The following is a 17746-nucleotide window of genomic DNA, read 5'->3' on the forward strand; positions in this document are numbered from 1 at the left end:
TCGTTCCGTCATCGAAAGGTCAGATGGGATTCACATGCACTACCTAATTAACATTGCACACCCACGCAAAGGCAGCTCTAGGAGAGTGGTTCCCTACCCACAATTTGAAAACCTTAAAGTGACTCAATACATCATAAATATCCGCGTTTTCCTTATTTTATATCTCAGGTGCTTTCTATCATTGAGAAAGTACAGATGTACATGGCCATGGTCTCGAACTTTGAAATTTGAGTGCCTTTTGCCCAACTCCCCAAAATTTGTGGTACAAATTTGCATTCAGCTTAACCGAACCGAACCGGACCGAGCAAAACGGTGATGGGAGTTGTTTAAAAATGGCATGCCGGCACGAAGGAGCGTCACCCTGGTATGGCGTGCTACCAAGCAAAGAAGTCAGCAAATAGTACTGGGGATATGCAAAACAACGCGGCTAACCGGATGCCAAGAGGAACAGCCACCTGCTCTCACGCAATCCCCCGTATACCCAGGGGTACTTGTGAATGTGCATAAACAGAGTGGTTTGTTTTCTTAAAGGTGTCTCTTTTATTATCTCTGTCCACCAAGAATGTCTTTCAATTTAAAAAATTACGATACACTATATCCTCCATAGATTCCTGAGCTCATGAAATGCAGACTGCAATAAGGTACAGCCAGAATCTGTTTTGGCCAAGACTTTCAGTAGTCACGGAAAGGTGCTTTCCCCATTTGGAAAAAACTACTGCCAAGGGCGGAGAACCCTTAAGTTGTTGGCAACCTAACCGGGTCAGCGTGTAACAAAGCCCTAATTTTAGGTTTCGTGAACTATAGCTACAAATTTTCTAAAATCACATGGAGTGGCCAACTGAAGGCTTGGCGGCACTGGACTACTTAGAATGTGTGCTACGGGTCGGTCACCCATGTATGCGGCAGCAATAAAAGACACGAAACCGAAAAATAATCAATATACTGCGAGGGTACGACAACAAAGCTGAAGAATACAACTGTTTTTGAGAAGAAAGTGCCGGTGCAGGTTACTTTCCCATCAAGAAACGTTAAATGGACCACTTGAACAATTTTGGGACACAAAAACTGGCACAAAGCGAGTCGGTGCACGATTTATGGGTATTCATCATGTCGATCTCCTGCTTAATATCCGATTGATCTGATACTAGTAGCTGGGTACCAGTATCACTGAGGGTATTCCGATTTTGTCTGCTCCACCCACTATTATCTTGGAAAATAAATCCGTAGACTGCGAACAGATGCAGAAAAGATTGACTGATTAGGACATTTTGGAGAAATAAATGTCGCATATATGTATATACGACGTGTTTTTATACAAGTTCCGGAATTCAATCCCTAAAAGCCCTCGAGAGAGAGTGGCAAACAAACGGGAATTCGTCACCTTGTTTACATACACATCAGTCGCAGCATCAGCATCGCTGTCCTCTATCTCCCACGCGCATTTGCCAGAGTACAAGGTACATGGAATAGAAGGTAAGGCAGTCCAAAGAGCAGCCTCTAACCTCGTTGAGCTGCCTTCCAGACATTGGTAGGTAGCAAGATATGGAGAGAGAGAGTGCCCCTGAGCTGCTTCACCTGTTATTTTGCATTCCATCGGGAGAGCGGGTCTCTAAGAGCGCGCGCAGCCTCCGGAGAAGAGCGAAAATGGAGCAAACGGGCAAAATGGGAATGACACTTGGAAGTTGCAATCAGCTGATACGGACGATGCCGTTTGTTTTGCTTTGCCCATGCTTGCTGCTGCGACGACACTTTGGGGAAGCAGAAACACCAACAGAAACGGTAAGTGGCGGCGACTGCGACTGCGACGCCGACTGGCGACTGTGGGGCCACTGTGGCCAAAAAGGATTTCCGAGCTTCTGGCCCGAATCAGTTTGTAACGGAATTCCATGAAAGACGGACCGCGAACACCAGAGTGTGCCCTCCTCGCTGCCTCCGTGTACGTAATGGTGACGCTGCCGCTGCTGCTGCTCCTCAGCTCGGCGCGCTATTTCGGAATCATAGCGCAGCCATGCGTCGGTGTGTGGCGTAGGTCTAGGCTGTTGTTCTTGTTGCTGGTCGTGGTATGCTGCTGGTGGTGGTGGTGGTGGTGTTGGTGCGGTGCTGTTCTGTCACCAAAAGCATTCTATTATGTGTTTGGTTTCATTTAATGCTTTTCGCCGCCTTTGTACTATTGCCCCTTGTTGTTGCTGCCGATTTAGGATGTAGCTGTTAATATCTGTACATACATACATATGTATCTGCGGATGCGGCATTGTGTTTCCCTGCGCTCATAATTTTATGACCACTTATCCCTCCGCAAGGGAAGGGGAACTGTCACCTACTCGCATATGGTGATGTATACAGTGTTATGCAGGAATAATCATTTTCCCCCCAAAAACATGCTGTGGCTTAGTGGGAGTGTGGAGGCGCACTCTTTGCAGAATAATTTGTTGTGCAGGGAAATGCGTTTTCTTCACAGTGCGTGTATGTACATATGTATGTATGTGAATGATGCAAGCAACAATAACTTAAGGCGCCAAGCCAAGTGAGAGAGAAATGGGTGCTTGACTAAAGAAAAGACTTACATACATACATAAGTAAATATGCATGTAGAAATGTTTGTTTGCACGTTTCGTACATACAGATGGATGTGAAAATACATATGAACATATTTATTTAGACATCTCTCTCTCTCTCTCTGGTGGATATGAATACTCGAGCGCATATATGTATATTTATGTACAAACATACACAACTACGGAGAGATCGTTGTTTAAAATATATGCAAATATTAGAACAAACAAATGTTTTAGGTGCTGAAAGACCCCAACAAGACATTTCTGACCGAATTGCCAAATAGATAAGACGACTCTGTGGGCCATTAAATGTAAATGTGCTCCATTTAGAGATGGAGAATACTTTTGTACATCTAAGCATGCATGAATATTTCACATAAATATATGTACATACATACACATGTACAGTATTTGTTTGCATTAACAGCAGCAGCAGCAAATAAGAAATGTAATCACATTTGATTGATATGATGGATCCGTCACAGCATCCGTGACTTGCAGCTTTTTATATACCTTTACTACGGTGTAAAGCTGATTTTTCTGCAGTCTAGAATCTATATAAATGATTTTGATTCAGTGATTGAGTACTCCTCTTCCACCCATTAATTTTATCCAGCACGTTCAAGCGCCTCCGACTCACGGTCCAACCTATTCATGTCTGTCTGTCCGTACGCATACCAGAAGATCAATGATAATTGTTGTAATGTGCACATTAACAAATGAAAGGATTAATAGAATTAATTTCTTAAAAAACATAACAGTTCCAAGACTATCCTCTAATAACGATTCAGAAACCTATGCTTGTTATATTCTCCATACTATTTGTACTCTTTTCACACACATCATTCACATTTCAGTACACTGTCATTATTATTATGATATTAGATTAGTTCCCAGTTCTTTACCCTACATTTTGAATGGCATTCATATCGAAGATTAAAATCACTCATCCCAGAGACTTTTCCGAGCATTAGATCCTGAAAGGCAGGCCAGCCCCCACAGAAGCAACCAATCTCGCTGACGTTTGGCATTTGATTTTTTTGGGCTTTCCTTTTTGCTTTCTTTCTTTCACCGAGATTCACTTGTTTATTTATTTTCGTGATTTCGTTTATTTTTCCCACAGCCTGGGATTTTTTTGTTTTTTTTTTTTATATTTTTCTCCAACTTCCAGCGGTTTTTGATTTGATTTTTGCGTGGGCCTTAGGACTAAACTTTTTTTTTGTTTGTTGGTTATTGAAATGCTAAAGCAGGAGACTCTTTAAGGCATGCCACTTTTCGTATATGTATGTATTTACATATGTATGTTTGTACGTACATCTATGTGTGCAAAGTGTATTTTGGGTTATGAAATTCCAAAGGATTAACCGCTGAGCATAGAAAATCATGAGAAAGGAACCCAATCTGAGGAATTGTCAGAGGTACAAGAGTACCCAAATCATAATCTAATCAAGATCTGAAATTTAAGACTCCAGCGGAAAATCGATTTAAATAAGTCGTTTACCTTTCATCCCCAAAGCCATTCAAGGTGTCGTAATTTTCGCGCTTGATTTGCCAACCAAAAAGAAGGAGAATTTCGGCTCGGTGGCAATTAAGGCAAAACATCAACTTGCCGCATACTTCTCCTATGAAATACACTGGACGAAACCTTCGCTGAGTTTTCTAATACGTTTTTAAAAAGATATAAACCAAAACACCATTCCTCAGACAAGCTTTTTCTTCTTTAGATATTTATCAGAAATTGCAACTCAATTTCACTTTAATGCTGCACTTTTATTCCCCATTATTCTCCGAGTGTGCGTAGCGTGAATAAATTACGGCTAAATACTTGCTTCGAATGCCTTGGGGCGCTTCACACACAGCTGCTGGGCTGGAAATCCTGAAATCCTGGTCCATATGGCTGCTTAATGCTCGCACAGCGCCGCTTTTAAGGTGCCAAACGACTGACTCCCAATTTCCGTTTATCCCTAATTTGGTTTATAAATAACGAAAATCGACTCTCAACATTGACACACATCCCCACATGAGCATCGCATCCGAGGGCTGACATCATTTCAAAGTCGTTAAAGCCCTTGTGGTCTTGTTAATAGGTGCCCGAGCAGAATTTTTGGCTATAAACTGTGAAATTTAACGTGAAAATGTTTATAGTTAATACGTGATAGCCAATTCCATAGCCAAGCAGGTGCTCCTTCGACAGGCTCTCTCAGGGTACGTGCCTACCCGTCAAATTGACTCCACGGGCAACTCAATTAAAAGCGCTGGCAACCTAATTACCTGCCAGAGAATTTGAATGAAAAAATTTGCGAGTCGTGAACAGCTCCCATTTGACCTTTGGCCGAGACGAACCTTAGGACTTTTCCAGTTTTCGTAGTTAAATGTTTTTGGAGGCACTATTGTACAGGAAATGTCAGGTGTCTTTAAAAAATACTTATCCGTTTGTGGGAAGCAGCTTTTACTCTTAATAGACGTAGAAGATAATCCACCTTGATGTTAAATACTAAATGAATCCTATATTAGGAACAGGTCTGAGAGAAAGAGAGAGAGTTGGCCCATATATGGGCAAACTTTTTGGATTTTGGGAGCAGACTCATCTCCAGTATCATTGTGCATCATTGTGCCGCTTCCTGTGGTACCGTGGGGAGCAGCTGGGAGCCAGGACATTCCCACCGATGCTCTCCAGAGTGTGACCTAACGTCGTGCTAGTTGTTTGCTAAATTTATTCCAGCCATTGACCCTGAGACTTGACGCATCATCTGCAAATAAGTACATTTGCTGCCAAGTTAATTGCTGCGGGGCGTAAGCGATGTTTGCTGAACTGAAATGCTGAGTGCCGTGCCGGAGTGTCCGTGTCGTCTGACATGCAATTCATCGTAATTGAGTCAGCCAACAATCATCTTTTTGGGAAGGCGCCGCGCCACACCACACACGCAAGGGGGCGGCAGCCGGATCCTTCTTCCTTCGTTCCGTTCGTTGGTGGACAGAACCTATTACCGTCAATGTCCGTTTAGCGGACAGATAGCTGGTGCTGCTGTTGCTGCTGTTCTGCTCTGCTCTGTTCTGTTCTGTTATGTTCGCTCTTTGTTCTGGGATTAATGGAGAAACAACGTATTCTGTCGTCCGCAATGTGCTGGCGGATAATCCCATTATCTTTTGATCCCTCTTGTCCTGACCCAAGGCGGCAGCATTGCCACCCGGAACCGGAAATTGACCCCAAAAGAAATGGGTAATTGAAATAAATAGAGTTGGGCCTTCCATTTATGGGGCCACCGGTACCGAAAAGTGGCCTAGAACTTCCCCATTCGCTCTGGGATTTTATTTTCGATGGTTTCGATGGCCTAAAGATCCAATTGTGGCTTTCCCACATTGAATATCCTTTTGATTTATTATTTCTGAAGCGTAAAGTTAGCGAAAATCCTTAAAGAAATTCCACAATTTCGCAGCGAACTCTCTCTGTCATTTTCACTTTAGACAAATTACATTTCGATAAAAGCCTTGCGCCCACTTTTGCCGCCACATTTACATTTTTCGCTAACGCAATTTTGTTTCAAAAAGTGCCTCAGCAGAGGGGGAGAGAGTGCGGCGGTTCGTCTTCTAAAACATTTTACCTGGCAAACGATGGGGGGCACGCCTGCCCAACGCCTTTTGCCTCATCGGATGGGAATCTTTGAATACAGCCAAAAAAAAGGAAATAATTGAAATATGCATGAGAGTCTCGAGTCCCTCCCTCCCTGTGGGAACTTTAAATGAAGATGGCTGGCCGCCGAAATTGTTTTTTTCCGGAGATACGAGTTCTTCGATTTGCAGAGGCTCTCAATTCGTATTCCATTTGCGGTAGTTCCAAAAATATAAACTCGCTTTCTCTGTTATCTTCTGTTCGTTTCGCATTTCTGCCACAAAATGTACCCCGTACATTGGCGTGCATATGCGTATTGTATCTTTTAAGCGATTAATCAATACCCACCTGCTATGCTGCCTTTATATTTAGGCTACAATATGTTGCGCCACATCCCTCATCCCCATTCCCATACCCATACCCATTGCCATCGATGGGCAGAACGGGTCCTTGTGTTCTGCTAGAGGTTATCATTTTAATTTCACACTTCGTGGATGTGCCACTGATTCTGTTGGCACTGTTTGGTGGGTCTGTGGGTGTGGCCCCCCATCCGGTACGGGTTGAAGGTTGGGTGTGGCATATCGCTCAATTGGTGGATACATTGGTTCGTTCGTCTGGAGCCACTCGAGAGAACACTGGCTTCATAAAAGCTGAAAGCATTTCGACCATCACAAAAGACCCCTCGGGCACCTACCACCCCGTACAAATATACACTCGTACGTTATAGTAGTGGTCATAAATAGTGAAATGGCAACCGGGTCAACGGGTTTTGTTAGCCAAAACCCCCCCTATGATGAGGGTATATGATGATTGGCCAGCAGTTAGCAACGCATCAACGGTGCGGTACGTGCTGGCCAAAGAGAAGCTTTCCTTTGTGCCATAAACTTGGGCTGTGGAAAATTGTATAAACTTCTTATACACATAATAATTGCAGTTGTTTATTCAGGGTATTCAGAGCGCCGCTTTGCTAATGATGCTCCTCCTTTCTGTTTTAGCTATCATTCCTTTATTCTCCAGTCGATAAAGCGCATCGTATTTGTTTCATTTCACTACATTCCTCCACACCCATGCACCCATTATACGGATATGGGATACAGGTACATAAAGGGAAATATCCGTGCAAGCAAGTTCTTTCGTTCATTTGCTGAATCGGGGAAAGTTGAGAGGTACTTCGTCCACAATTTATTAGAGCAGAAAACGAAGCGTCCCTGAATGGGGAATGCTCCTCCAAAGCTAATTTGATCAAGGAGAAACTTATTATATCAATTTAACTTTTATGTAAAACATAATTTCAGACTGGAATATTTCTTTATATAATTTCTTTTTCAGTTGGCAAAGCTTTGAGACGCTGATTTGATGCCCCATGTTGCAACATCGCCAGCATCGAAATGAATAAATTATACGAAAGTGAAATCAATTTGCATTAGGGCCGCCGACTAGCGAATGGCCCCCACTAGCACCCCAAGACGAGCGTGTGGAGGAGGAGGACGACTCCGGCAGTACTCTGGCAAGCAGTGTGGCATGTGAGGGGGGGCGCTGACAAATTACATTATAGTGTCAGGCGAAGGCGAGTGACATCAGGCCATCAGACCTTTGGCCCCGACGCATGTGTGAACGTGGACGTGGATCTGGAGACTGGAGACCGGGCGCCTCACCTGCCTGCCGCCGCCTGACAGTTGCCGACGGGACCAGGGACGGCACTGTCACGTCTTAGGTTACGCTGCCCTGCTCCCTCCCCACCATCAAGGTGGTGACCTGTGACCTAGCCCCGGGGGCTAGTTTTTGACAGCTTTGACAGGATTTGTCCGTCAGCCCGCAGAAGTATGCTACGCAGCTGCGTGTGCCTCGGATCCGATGAGGACGGCAAGCGGCGCGGCTCCTCCGTGGAAGACGCCTCGTCGTGCCGCTCATCGGAAATAGAGCGCGTGGGTGCCAGCATGCAGACGCTGGGTCCGAGTGGCCAGCCCCAGTCGGTGGCCGCCCAGACGACCACACGGGCCTCCAGTCTGCTGCAGCTGTTCCACAGGAAAGGTTGGTGCAAGCACTTTCGCAAGCCTCTGCGGGGAATGAGCGCCTCCCGTGCCGAAAAAAGTGAGTATATCGCTTGCTGCTTACCATAGGCTTATATCCATTCAGTTGACTGTCGCAGGGGATTTGTACCAGAGCCACGACGGGCAATAGCCCCCAAAACCTAATCCGTTTACGGCTAGCAATTGGCATCGGTTGACGAACATAGAACGAAGCAGACGTACATACATATATTTGAAATCTGGTCATGCTGCTACTAAGAGAGAGAAATATAGGAATCCCTATAGCATAATTCCCAAGAGATCCCTGGAAGTAAAAAAAACATAAAGGAGTTGTCTTAGCAAATTCCTAGAACTCTAAGGAGCTCTACAATTACCATATGTCGCTTATGTGTCCTTTGGTGGCATCTCTGTGTCTCCCTAAGGGCCTGCACTTGCAGTCCCCATAGGAAGACCTTTAGGCCACAGAGGGCCTACTACTATGACCGTGGTCGTGTTCCGGCGCTTGCGCTAACCTTGTTCTTTGTTCCATTTATTTTACCAGCGATTCACATGGATCCGAGCCAAAAAGACGACGACACCCTGCGTCAAAGGGAAGGAACACCACCAAAGAGGGCCTCCATAGTTTGTTGGGCCGTTGGTAAGACAGCTTGTCCAGCCTGAAACGAGCATATACATATACGAGTATGGGTCAATACTCTGGCATACATTGTACTAGTATACCCATTCAGCTAGTCACGCAGCCTGAAATTAAACCACAAACACGCGGACGTAGACGCCAAATTGGAAAGGGGAAGGCCGGCGGACGGACGGACGGACGGACGACCGTCCAACGATTCGATAATTGGAACAAAGAACACTGTGGGGAGCCATGGCCATGAGCTTTGTATTATAGAATCGGGCATTTTGTTCACTTTTATTGTGTGTGCGGCCCACTGTGCTACGCCTTTTGAAAGAACCAGAAACAACACTCGTTTGCCACACAAAAACAAACAGAACAGAGCACGAGGCATCGTCATAGTCATCGCGTAGTTCTTTCTACTGCTGCAATAAGTACCCCAGTCGTTCCGGGTCCTCTATGCGGTTTCAAGCGGCGGTGTGCACGGAAAAATATAAAAGTTTTTGGTTTTCCTTTGAGTTTGAGTTTTGCATTCGAAAGACGGACACAGAAACGAAACTTCGAGTATTTCTTGAGGGTTTGTTATTAGGTCGGACATCCCAAAGTGCATAACGATGACATTTGAAAACCAATTAATTCTCACTCAATTTTCACTGCCTTGTGGTCTCTGCGGTTAAGCCCTTGAGGCTTTTCCAAGGCTTTTCTTGGCCCCCCCCCGTTTATATAATTAACCAAACCAGTCCGTGCCTTAAATGTCATGACAGTTTTACCCATTTTGGCAGCCCAAAAACAATATATTCATACCGCATATTCGTATTTTGTGTGTGCGGTCAAGAAAGTATTCGTCATGCAGCAGTGACTGGACTGACTACTCGGCATTTTCCCCATGTACAAAAGTCATCATTTAGGCCATTTACGTTACCCGACCGCTGTAATCAGGTATTCAAACATTAATTGCTACTGAGATTAATCGCAGCATATTTATCCGTAAGTGGAAGATATCTCCAAGTGCGCATGCCTCGTTAATTAATTCGATATAGATTTAGAGATTTTCAAATTACAGAGTACGGATATTAAAACTGAAATCGAAGCGTTCAAAAAAGTCTCAAGCGAATAGTATCCTCAGGCCAGATCTAACCAACAGATGGACATGCACTTATACATCGATATAGCCATTGAATATATTCTGAAATGTTTACGAAAAAATCCCAAAATTTTAGAGTAAAAACCTCCCAAAGATTTGCATTATGTAACCAGATCCAAATTCGTTTCGAAGACATGAGAAGGGAAAGTGCCCGAGTAGTGACAGTGTCGAATACTTTTTTGACTTCGCACGTTATGGAGGTTATGAGTAACGTTATATGAATAATGCCGGAATAATACCATTTGCAGCTGGGTATCGGACTGCGGCGAATGTTGAAGCAATTTTCGACCCATCTTATGGGCTGTGTAAATTTGAAAAAGAAAAAGCCACCGCCCAAACCAGACGCAGCGACAAGTGTGTAAAAGATTTTGAAACTGCAGAAGAGCCAGCCCAAACCCCAAACCCCAAGCCCATCTCTTTTTCCTTCTCACACTCGTACTATCTGCTGGTAGAAGTAGAAATGTTGTTGTTGCCACAGAAACCCCTGCCCAGCCCTGCCCAGCCCAGCCCACTTCTGCCCACCATTCTTTGATTGTCTTTGACGTTTTCAGCATTCAGTGTGTGTGTACATATAGCAGACGTGTAAATTTGCATCAGAATGGATGAGAACGGCAAGTAATTAACGCGAGTACGAGTACTGTTCCGCACAACCCATTCCGCACTCCAACACCCCCCCCATATCCACGACTCCATTCATTAAAATTAGCATTTTGTGAACTTTGTACCGATAAGCGTCGAACGGGAAATGCTTGAAAATGTCAAAGGTCGAAACGTAGCATTAAGAAAGAGCCCCTGCTTTCGACTTTCTTTAGGTGTTGGATGTTGCATTTCCCAGAAATCCTTTGATGTTCCTTTAATCTGGCTCTCGATATACGAATCCCCCCGCACCCATACAGTCGCTAGAAAACAACCAACAATACAGAATATTTAATACATAATACTCCATCTATATTTTAGCTATCAGAGCGGCAATATTTATCCAAAAATGGTATCGCAGGCATCAGGCACGTCGCGAAATGGAGAGGCGCTGCAATTGGCAGATATTCCAGAATCTAGAGTACGCAAGCGAACAGGACCAGGCTGAGGTAAGAACAATGCTGAAGGGGGGGGTATACGTATGCCCACCCGACGTCAGACGATTGCATTTGTAGAGTTTCAAAAGTCGATAGCAAGTCGATGGAACTGTGCTGCAAGTGCAACAACAAGAGTGAACCCCTACCTCCCTCCCTCCCTCCCTCCCTCCCTTCCTGTCACTCTGCGAGTCTATTCATGCGTGACATTTTGTTCTCCCGCAGCTGTACAAATTCTTCAATGACCTCATCAAACATATGCCCCAGGCGGCGGGCAGGAAAAACCAACACCATGGCGAGTCCATTAGTAAGTTTTCCACTTGGAACACTAGCCATAGTCATGGCCTCTACCTCTACCTCTGCCTCTGTCTCCTCTACAGTTTCCCTACTGGACGAAAAGGACGACATCGTGGATGAGCTAGGGGATACTGTGAATGCCAAAATAGAGTTGCCAATTCGTAAGAATCACATCGATCTCCTGATTGACGTCTTCCGCAAGAAACGGGTAAGTGGGCAGCAGCAGCGGATCCTTGTCCATTTCCCCAGCCATATAGTCGTTTCCAGGGCAACCGATTGCATCCGAAATATGTGGCGCTAATCCTGCGCGAGGGCGCCAAGTCGCTCAAGCAGTTGCCAAACATCTCGATGGTGTCCACCGCAGTGTCGCAGCAGGTCACTGTCTGTGGCGATCTGCACGGAAAACTCGACGATCTGCTTGTGGTGCTGCACAAGGTGAGAGGCACTCTGGGATCCACTCAATCTTCTCCATACTCTTATGAGGATTCCTTTAAATTTTAGAACGGTCTGCCTTCATCTTCCAATCCATATGTCTTCAATGGCGACTTTGTGGACAGGGGAAAGCGGGGACTGGAGGTGCTGCTGTTGCTGCTGTCCCTGTATCTGGCATTTCCCCAGGCGGTTTTCCTGAACCGCGGCAACCACGAAGACAGCGTCATGAATGCCCGCTATGGATTCATTCGCGAGGTGGAGGGCAAGTACCCCGTAAGTATTGTCGGCTTGTCGGTGGATTCGCAGATGATTTAACCCGTCTGTATGCCCTGCAGCGGAACCACAAGCGACTGCTGTTGATCATCGACGAGGTCTACCGATGGCTTCCCCTGGGCTCCGTTCTCAACAGCCGAGTGCTGATCGTCCACGGTGGCATCTCCGACAACACCAGCTTGGACCTCATCAAGAGCATTGACAGGGGCAAGGTGGGTTCCCGTGCCCCCCTCCATTGACCATCAACTAACCATGTCATCTTTCCAGTACGTGTCCATTCTGCGACCACCACTCACAGATGGCGAGCCTCTGGATAAAACCGAATGGCAACAGGTACAAACCCAAGGCAGGGCTCCCTCTAGGTATATTTCATGCGATCCGGCCATTGCAGATCTTCGATATCATGTGGAGCGACCCCCAGGCCGTGATGGGATGCGTCCCGAACACCCTGCGTGGTGCGGGCGTTTGGTTTGGCCCAGACGTCACTGAGGGTTTCCTGCAGCGCCATCGGCTCAGCTATGTCATACGCTCCCACGAATGCAAGCCGAACGGGCACGAGTTCATGCACGACAACAAGGTGGGTGACTCCTTCCTTCCCTCCCACGCCCCAGACTGCGCCAATAAACCCTACCGCCTCCCACAGGTAATCACGATCTTTTCGGCATCCAACTACTATGCGATTGGCTCCAATAAAGGAGCCTACATACGACTCAACAACCAGCTGATGCCGCACTTTGTGCAGTACATATCGGCGGCCTCGCAGTCGAAGCGGCTGTCCTTCAAGCAGCGCATGGGCATGGTGGAGAGCTCTGCTCTGAAGGAGCTCGCCGTGAAGATGCGCGAGCATCGCGACGAGCTGGAGGATGAGTTCAGGAAGTTCGATCCGGACGATACCGGATGCATAACCATTACGAACTGGTGCTATGTGATGGAGAAGGTCACAAAGCTGGGACTGCCCTGGCGTCTCCTACGCGATAAGCTGGCTCCCGGCACCGACAGCCACATGGTGAACTATAACACCACCTTGGATCTGCTGGACACGGACGTGATCGTGAGTAGTTTCCCCAGTTTTACTGTGAGCCCTCAAAATAAATTGCCACTTGTTTTGCAGCTGGAGGCCGAGGCAGATGGAACCTCAGTCATGGACGCCTTGTATGCGAACAAAGCCAGTTTGGTGGCCATCTTCAACATCATCGATGCTGACAATTCTGGTAAGCACACTCCGCACGGGTAAGCACCGACAATGCAGCTTATTATTCGATTCCTTAGGTGAGATAACTCTGGACGAATTCGAGACAGCGATTGATTTGTTAACGGCACACATGCCGGGCGCCTACTCCAAGGAGGAGATGCTGGAGAAGTGTCGCATGATGGATCTGAATGGGGACGGCAAGGTGGATCTGAACGAGTTCCTGGAGGCCTTCAGGCTGAGCGATGTGCAAAGGAAGCAGCAACAGGACGAGAACATACGTAGGCGTTCGGAAGTCAGGTCCACCACCAAACCCTCGGACCCCGTGACCGAGCTGGCGGAGCGAATACACCGGAATACGGTCATTGTGGAGCAAGATATAGACCCATCGGACTGCGAGGCAAAAGTAATCAAACCCGATAAGGCATAAAGGCTCCACCGTTACTCACAGGCCGCCGTGACTCATGGAAGGCCAGACATAATCTGTTTATATAAACATGAAATACCAGGAAAATTGTTTGTCATATACGAATTATACTCGTACAGTTCTCCACAGCACTTCTGACGATCATTTGGGTGTGTGTGTCTTTTTTTATCGGTTTTCGCGGAGCATTTATAGTATTTGCGCAATATTAAAACATCTGACATAAATTATACGAGTATATGTAGCTAAATGCATGTGAATATATTTATAAATGATGAACTATTAGATCTCTGCGAAAGCAAAAACTACGGACAGCAAAGTCATGACACATTTTGGCTCGTCTGCCGGCCATTCCCGAATGCTTTTGATTTATAGAACAATTATAGAACATCGTATAATACCCGTATAAACAACCCGTAATAGTCGTATTGTGCACTCTATAGCTTGTGCTTTCTTCAAGTATAGCCAAATATCGTGCACATTTGTTATAGCTACAGTACAAGCGTATAAATATAATAAAAACTAAAGATATTTAATATTTATAACGCTTACAACCTAAGCCAATGGGATCAAAATGAATTTTATATTTAATACAACAAATACTGCTAGTACCAGAATTTTGTAATAAAACCAACGTTTAAACGTTGATGTTAAAGACATACATATACTATTCCTATCTATAATTATAACTACTATTAAACCCAAGCCAATTAAACATTATACTACTCCAAATAAATCTTCATAAAGCCGCACAATTTTTAATGAAATGAATGGCCAGAAATTACAGAAATTGTAGCAGAAAGAAATGCCTTCCTATGGTAACTTTTTTATGGATTAAGAATAATTTTACATTTTATCTGAGAAAATTATTTTAGGAAATTTCTGTGCACGGCTTTTAGGATTCTATTAAATATTATTTAAGTTTGTCTAAGAATCTGTAGAAAATTTAAATTAAATGTAATCCTTAAAGCATAGATAACCTAGGGCTTGGGGAGATTTAAATTATGTACCAATTATTTTCAATTCTAATTTTCAAGCTGGCTCTATTATCCTTCCTTAAAGTACTTCAAGCAAGCACAGGGTTTTCATGATTGCAGCTAAGCCTCCTGTGGAAATGTTTTCTGATACTTTTACCCTCAAAAACGTTACAGATATTAGTTTGAAATTTAAGAGAGCATAAATATATAAGTATGTACTAGTAGTATTCCCAAAGCCGATCTGCTATCAAAATATATGCCATTTGAGACCAAAATCATATCACTTTGTGCAGTTTTTGTTAGACTATCCCGTACGTACGTATGTCCAGCATAAGATAAGGTTAGATTAGAATCCCGAAACTCACATTGCCGTGGGCAGAAATGAAACGACGATTGTAATACATTTATACATTTTTACACAATATATTTATACTGAAATTTCTTTGGAATATCTTGGAACGTTGAATGTTGCATGTACAATGTATAAATATATGCAAAGCAATTAATTACAATGTAATGATGTTGATATTGAAAAGACGTAACCCATACAACAAACGAGTATGTAGCCATTTGTGGCCCTCTTCAATTGAGATTCTGAAAACAGGTTTTACTTAACATTCGTAACAGTATCAATTGGCCGTCAAATTCCCCAACTAAACGCAATGAAAACTTTTAAAACTAGCAATCCATTGATGTTGTGCTAAGTATTTACTTACTCGTAGTTTAAGTCGTTTGTTTGCAGGGAGTTTGCTCTCCTTTGCTAAGAATATACTCACACGATCGGAATGGAATCGAGTACCTATGATAGAACTACAACCAAAACGCTTCTCAACAGGCACCGGTAGGACCAAACAATGTCATCGTCAATCGTTGACACACAAATAACATTACGCTACGCTATGGCTAGTTATCAATGAACATTTTACATACAAATTACATACACACTACATAAATATGTTATTTAATATAAGCATAAGATACTCGCACCTCTCTCTATCTCTCTCTCCAATTTGTATCTTCAGCGACATTTATTATTCGATAGTGAAAATATTTTCCTGAAAATAAACTTTATTAATTCATTGCATGTTGTACGCCGTATACTAACAATGATCCATCCAAGAGATGGTGCTCTGTAGAAACTTACTTTGAGTATGTATTCGATCTGTCTGGAATCTGGAGGAAATAAAGTAAGCCTGTGCGGGGCATTTCTTCCTTTTTATTTTTTATTTTTACATAAATTTCAAAATTAAGAAAAAAAAAAATATAAATAAATATGAAGAGGTTTTCCCATCCCAAAGCCATAAATCCGCATGCCAAACATTTCACTGACTCGGTGGCAAATGTTCTGAACAGCATGGAAAAATTTGAAAGTAGTTCACTCGCTTGGCCCACTTCCAAGGGCGCCTCCAGAAAGAAGCAGGACCTCAGAAGCAGACAGGACCGCTCCTTTCCGGATGTTCCCTTAGCCCAAAGTCCATCCAACCTGTACCCGTTTGACAAGAGTCGGCCACGCGGTTGGTGGGAGAACAGCAGCCAAGTTCGAAAGAAAAACACATTTTATCAAATTCTTCAAGAAAATCAAAATCGAGAATTGTCGCAGATGTCGAAAATTTACCCGTACAATCCCCAAAAAGTGTCACCAATGCCGGTTTATCATCCCATACAGAATGGTATTGATATCAGAAATATGAGCTTTGCGAGGAGGCCACCCGATGACGACAAAGTTTATGTTAAACAGTACGAAAACAATGCATCTCTGGGAGTGCATCCCATCCACAGAGTTAAGCGGCTACCCGATCCTCCATTAATAGATGTGGATGTGGCGCGGAATACCGTCAGTAGCTACAAAAGAAAAACGCCTTCAAAACCGTCAAATGTACCGAAAACTCCAAGTTCCCAACAATTTGTACTCAGTTCTTCGTTCAAGAAGGTGGAACCCAAACCAAATTCGATTCGAACATTAACACAGCATAAAAAGAGCACAGGGAACCAAAAAAAGAAGACACGTAGGCAAAGTAAGCCATTGAGAATCTCCTTCAAGCGCCCGGACACGATTAGCCTTTGCCGGTCAAGGAAGTCTGATACAGCCTCTATTGCCACCGCAATTCTCGACGAAATAGTAGTCGCGGAGAGGCAGTCGCTGCTGCAGATCAGAAGCAGTTTGATAGTCAAGCCCTACCAGCAACATCTGCCTGACAATCAAAACGATGAAGGGGAGCGCCGAAGAAGCATCATAAGAGAGAACAGGAGTCGTATGGAGGTATTAAACAAACAGGAGGATACTCCTAGAGCTTCCTATGTAGAGCAGCTGGAAATGTTTAGGGAATTGCTTGCGACAAACACGTCGATACATAATTATAACAATGAAATAGACATCGATATAATAGATCCAGCTGATGTTCTTAATTTTCCATATCCCATGTTGCCTGAAGATACCCCCAACGTCGATCCTTCACTGGAACAGAAGACGAAAATCCAGCCGAAACAGAAGTTGGGTGCGCAGCAAACGGGGCAACCTTTGGAGAAGAAGGTTGCCCCAAAGAAAAACGAATGTTGCATTTGCCAGGCGTTACACCGGAACCACACAAAGGATGCGCCCTTTATCGTGGAGATGAAGAGGGAGCAAAAGCGGCAGGAGTTGTTGGCATATCGCTACAAAATGTTGGCTGCCAATCCCAGCCTCAGGGTTGCCGTGTGGTGCAAGACACTGAACAACTACGATCAACTTGTTCATGAAAAAGTTTCATAGAATCACGCGAAATGCGAAATGCGAACGGAAACATAATTCCTCTGAGAAGCATAAATAACATTATTACTTCTTAAGGGAATTGTGTTCCCGTAACTAGCATTTATTTGGAAACAGAAACGATCTTTGTGATAATAATAAAACGCTCAACATACTCGTATATGATTTATGTATCGTACAAGTCGTGTATTTGTATCATAGCTTAGAGGTTCAGGGCGCTGTGGAGTCACAAAATCTTACAAATTAAACATATTTTTTGATTGTTTTTTTTTTTAATTCCAAAAATAATTTCCACTACATACACAGTACTCGTATAATTTTGACTAGAATGTTTGTTTAAATGTATGTGCATTGAAAGCAGTAAATAAGGATCACAAGGGGGC

The 17746-nt window shown here is 44.2% G+C and overlaps 1 protein-coding gene and 1 long non-coding RNA gene across 8 annotated transcripts; one reads left to right on the forward strand and one right to left on the reverse strand.

The window, feature by feature from the left end:
• The first annotated feature begins 7494 nt into the window (after positions 1 to 7494).
• On the forward strand, positions 7495 to 15701 carry LOC111073123 (serine/threonine-protein phosphatase rdgC). 7 transcript variants are annotated; one of them, XM_022365289.2, is made up of 13 exons: positions 7495 to 8256; positions 8737 to 8832; positions 10913 to 11040; positions 11251 to 11332; positions 11406 to 11530; positions 11590 to 11757; positions 11824 to 12027; positions 12090 to 12239; positions 12295 to 12360; positions 12419 to 12604; positions 12671 to 13078; positions 13139 to 13238; positions 13297 to 15701. In XM_022365289.2, exons 1-13 carry the CDS (start codon positions 7989 to 7991, stop codon positions 13644 to 13646), a joined length of 2331 nt encoding a protein of 776 aa, XP_022220981.2. In that variant the 5' UTR covers positions 7495 to 7988; the 3' UTR covers positions 13647 to 15701. The 7 variants fall into 7 exon arrangements, with proteins under 7 accessions (XP_022220981.2, XP_022220982.2, XP_022220989.2 ...); XM_022365297.2 differs by lacking the exons at positions 7495 to 8256; positions 8737 to 8832 and adding exons at positions 9385 to 9400; positions 10507 to 10566; XM_022365295.2 differs by lacking the exons at positions 7495 to 8256; positions 8737 to 8832 and adding exons at positions 9566 to 9819; positions 9875 to 10309.
• LOC111073125 lies at positions 8281 to 8654 on the reverse strand. Its single transcript, XR_002607667.2, has 2 exons — positions 8570 to 8654; positions 8281 to 8499 (listed from the first exon to the last, which is right to left on the reverse strand). It is a non-coding gene; the product is annotated as an uncharacterized LOC111073125 (long non-coding RNA).
• Positions 15702 to 17746: the final 2045 nt, after the last annotated feature.

Source organism: Drosophila obscura, unplaced genomic scaffold, assembly GCF_018151105.1.
Source record: "Drosophila obscura isolate BZ-5 IFL unplaced genomic scaffold, ASM1815110v1 contig_208, whole genome shotgun sequence".
NCBI lineage: Eukaryota > Metazoa > Arthropoda > Insecta > Diptera > Drosophilidae > Drosophila > Drosophila obscura.

Excerpts from the sequence above, each read along its gene's own strand:
- LOC111073123 (XM_022365289.2), top strand. The coding sequence starts at position 7,989 with ATGCTACGCAGCTGCGTGTGCCTCGGATCCGATGAGGACGGCAAGCGG. Across the intron at positions 11,041-11,250 it reads GCGAACAGGACCAGGCTGAG|CTGTACAAATTCTTCAATGA; the intron begins GTAAGAACAATG and ends GTTCTCCCGCAG. Across the intron at positions 11,758-11,823 it reads TGCTTGTGGTGCTGCACAAG|AACGGTCTGCCTTCATCTTC; the intron begins GTGAGAGGCACT and ends TTTAAATTTTAG.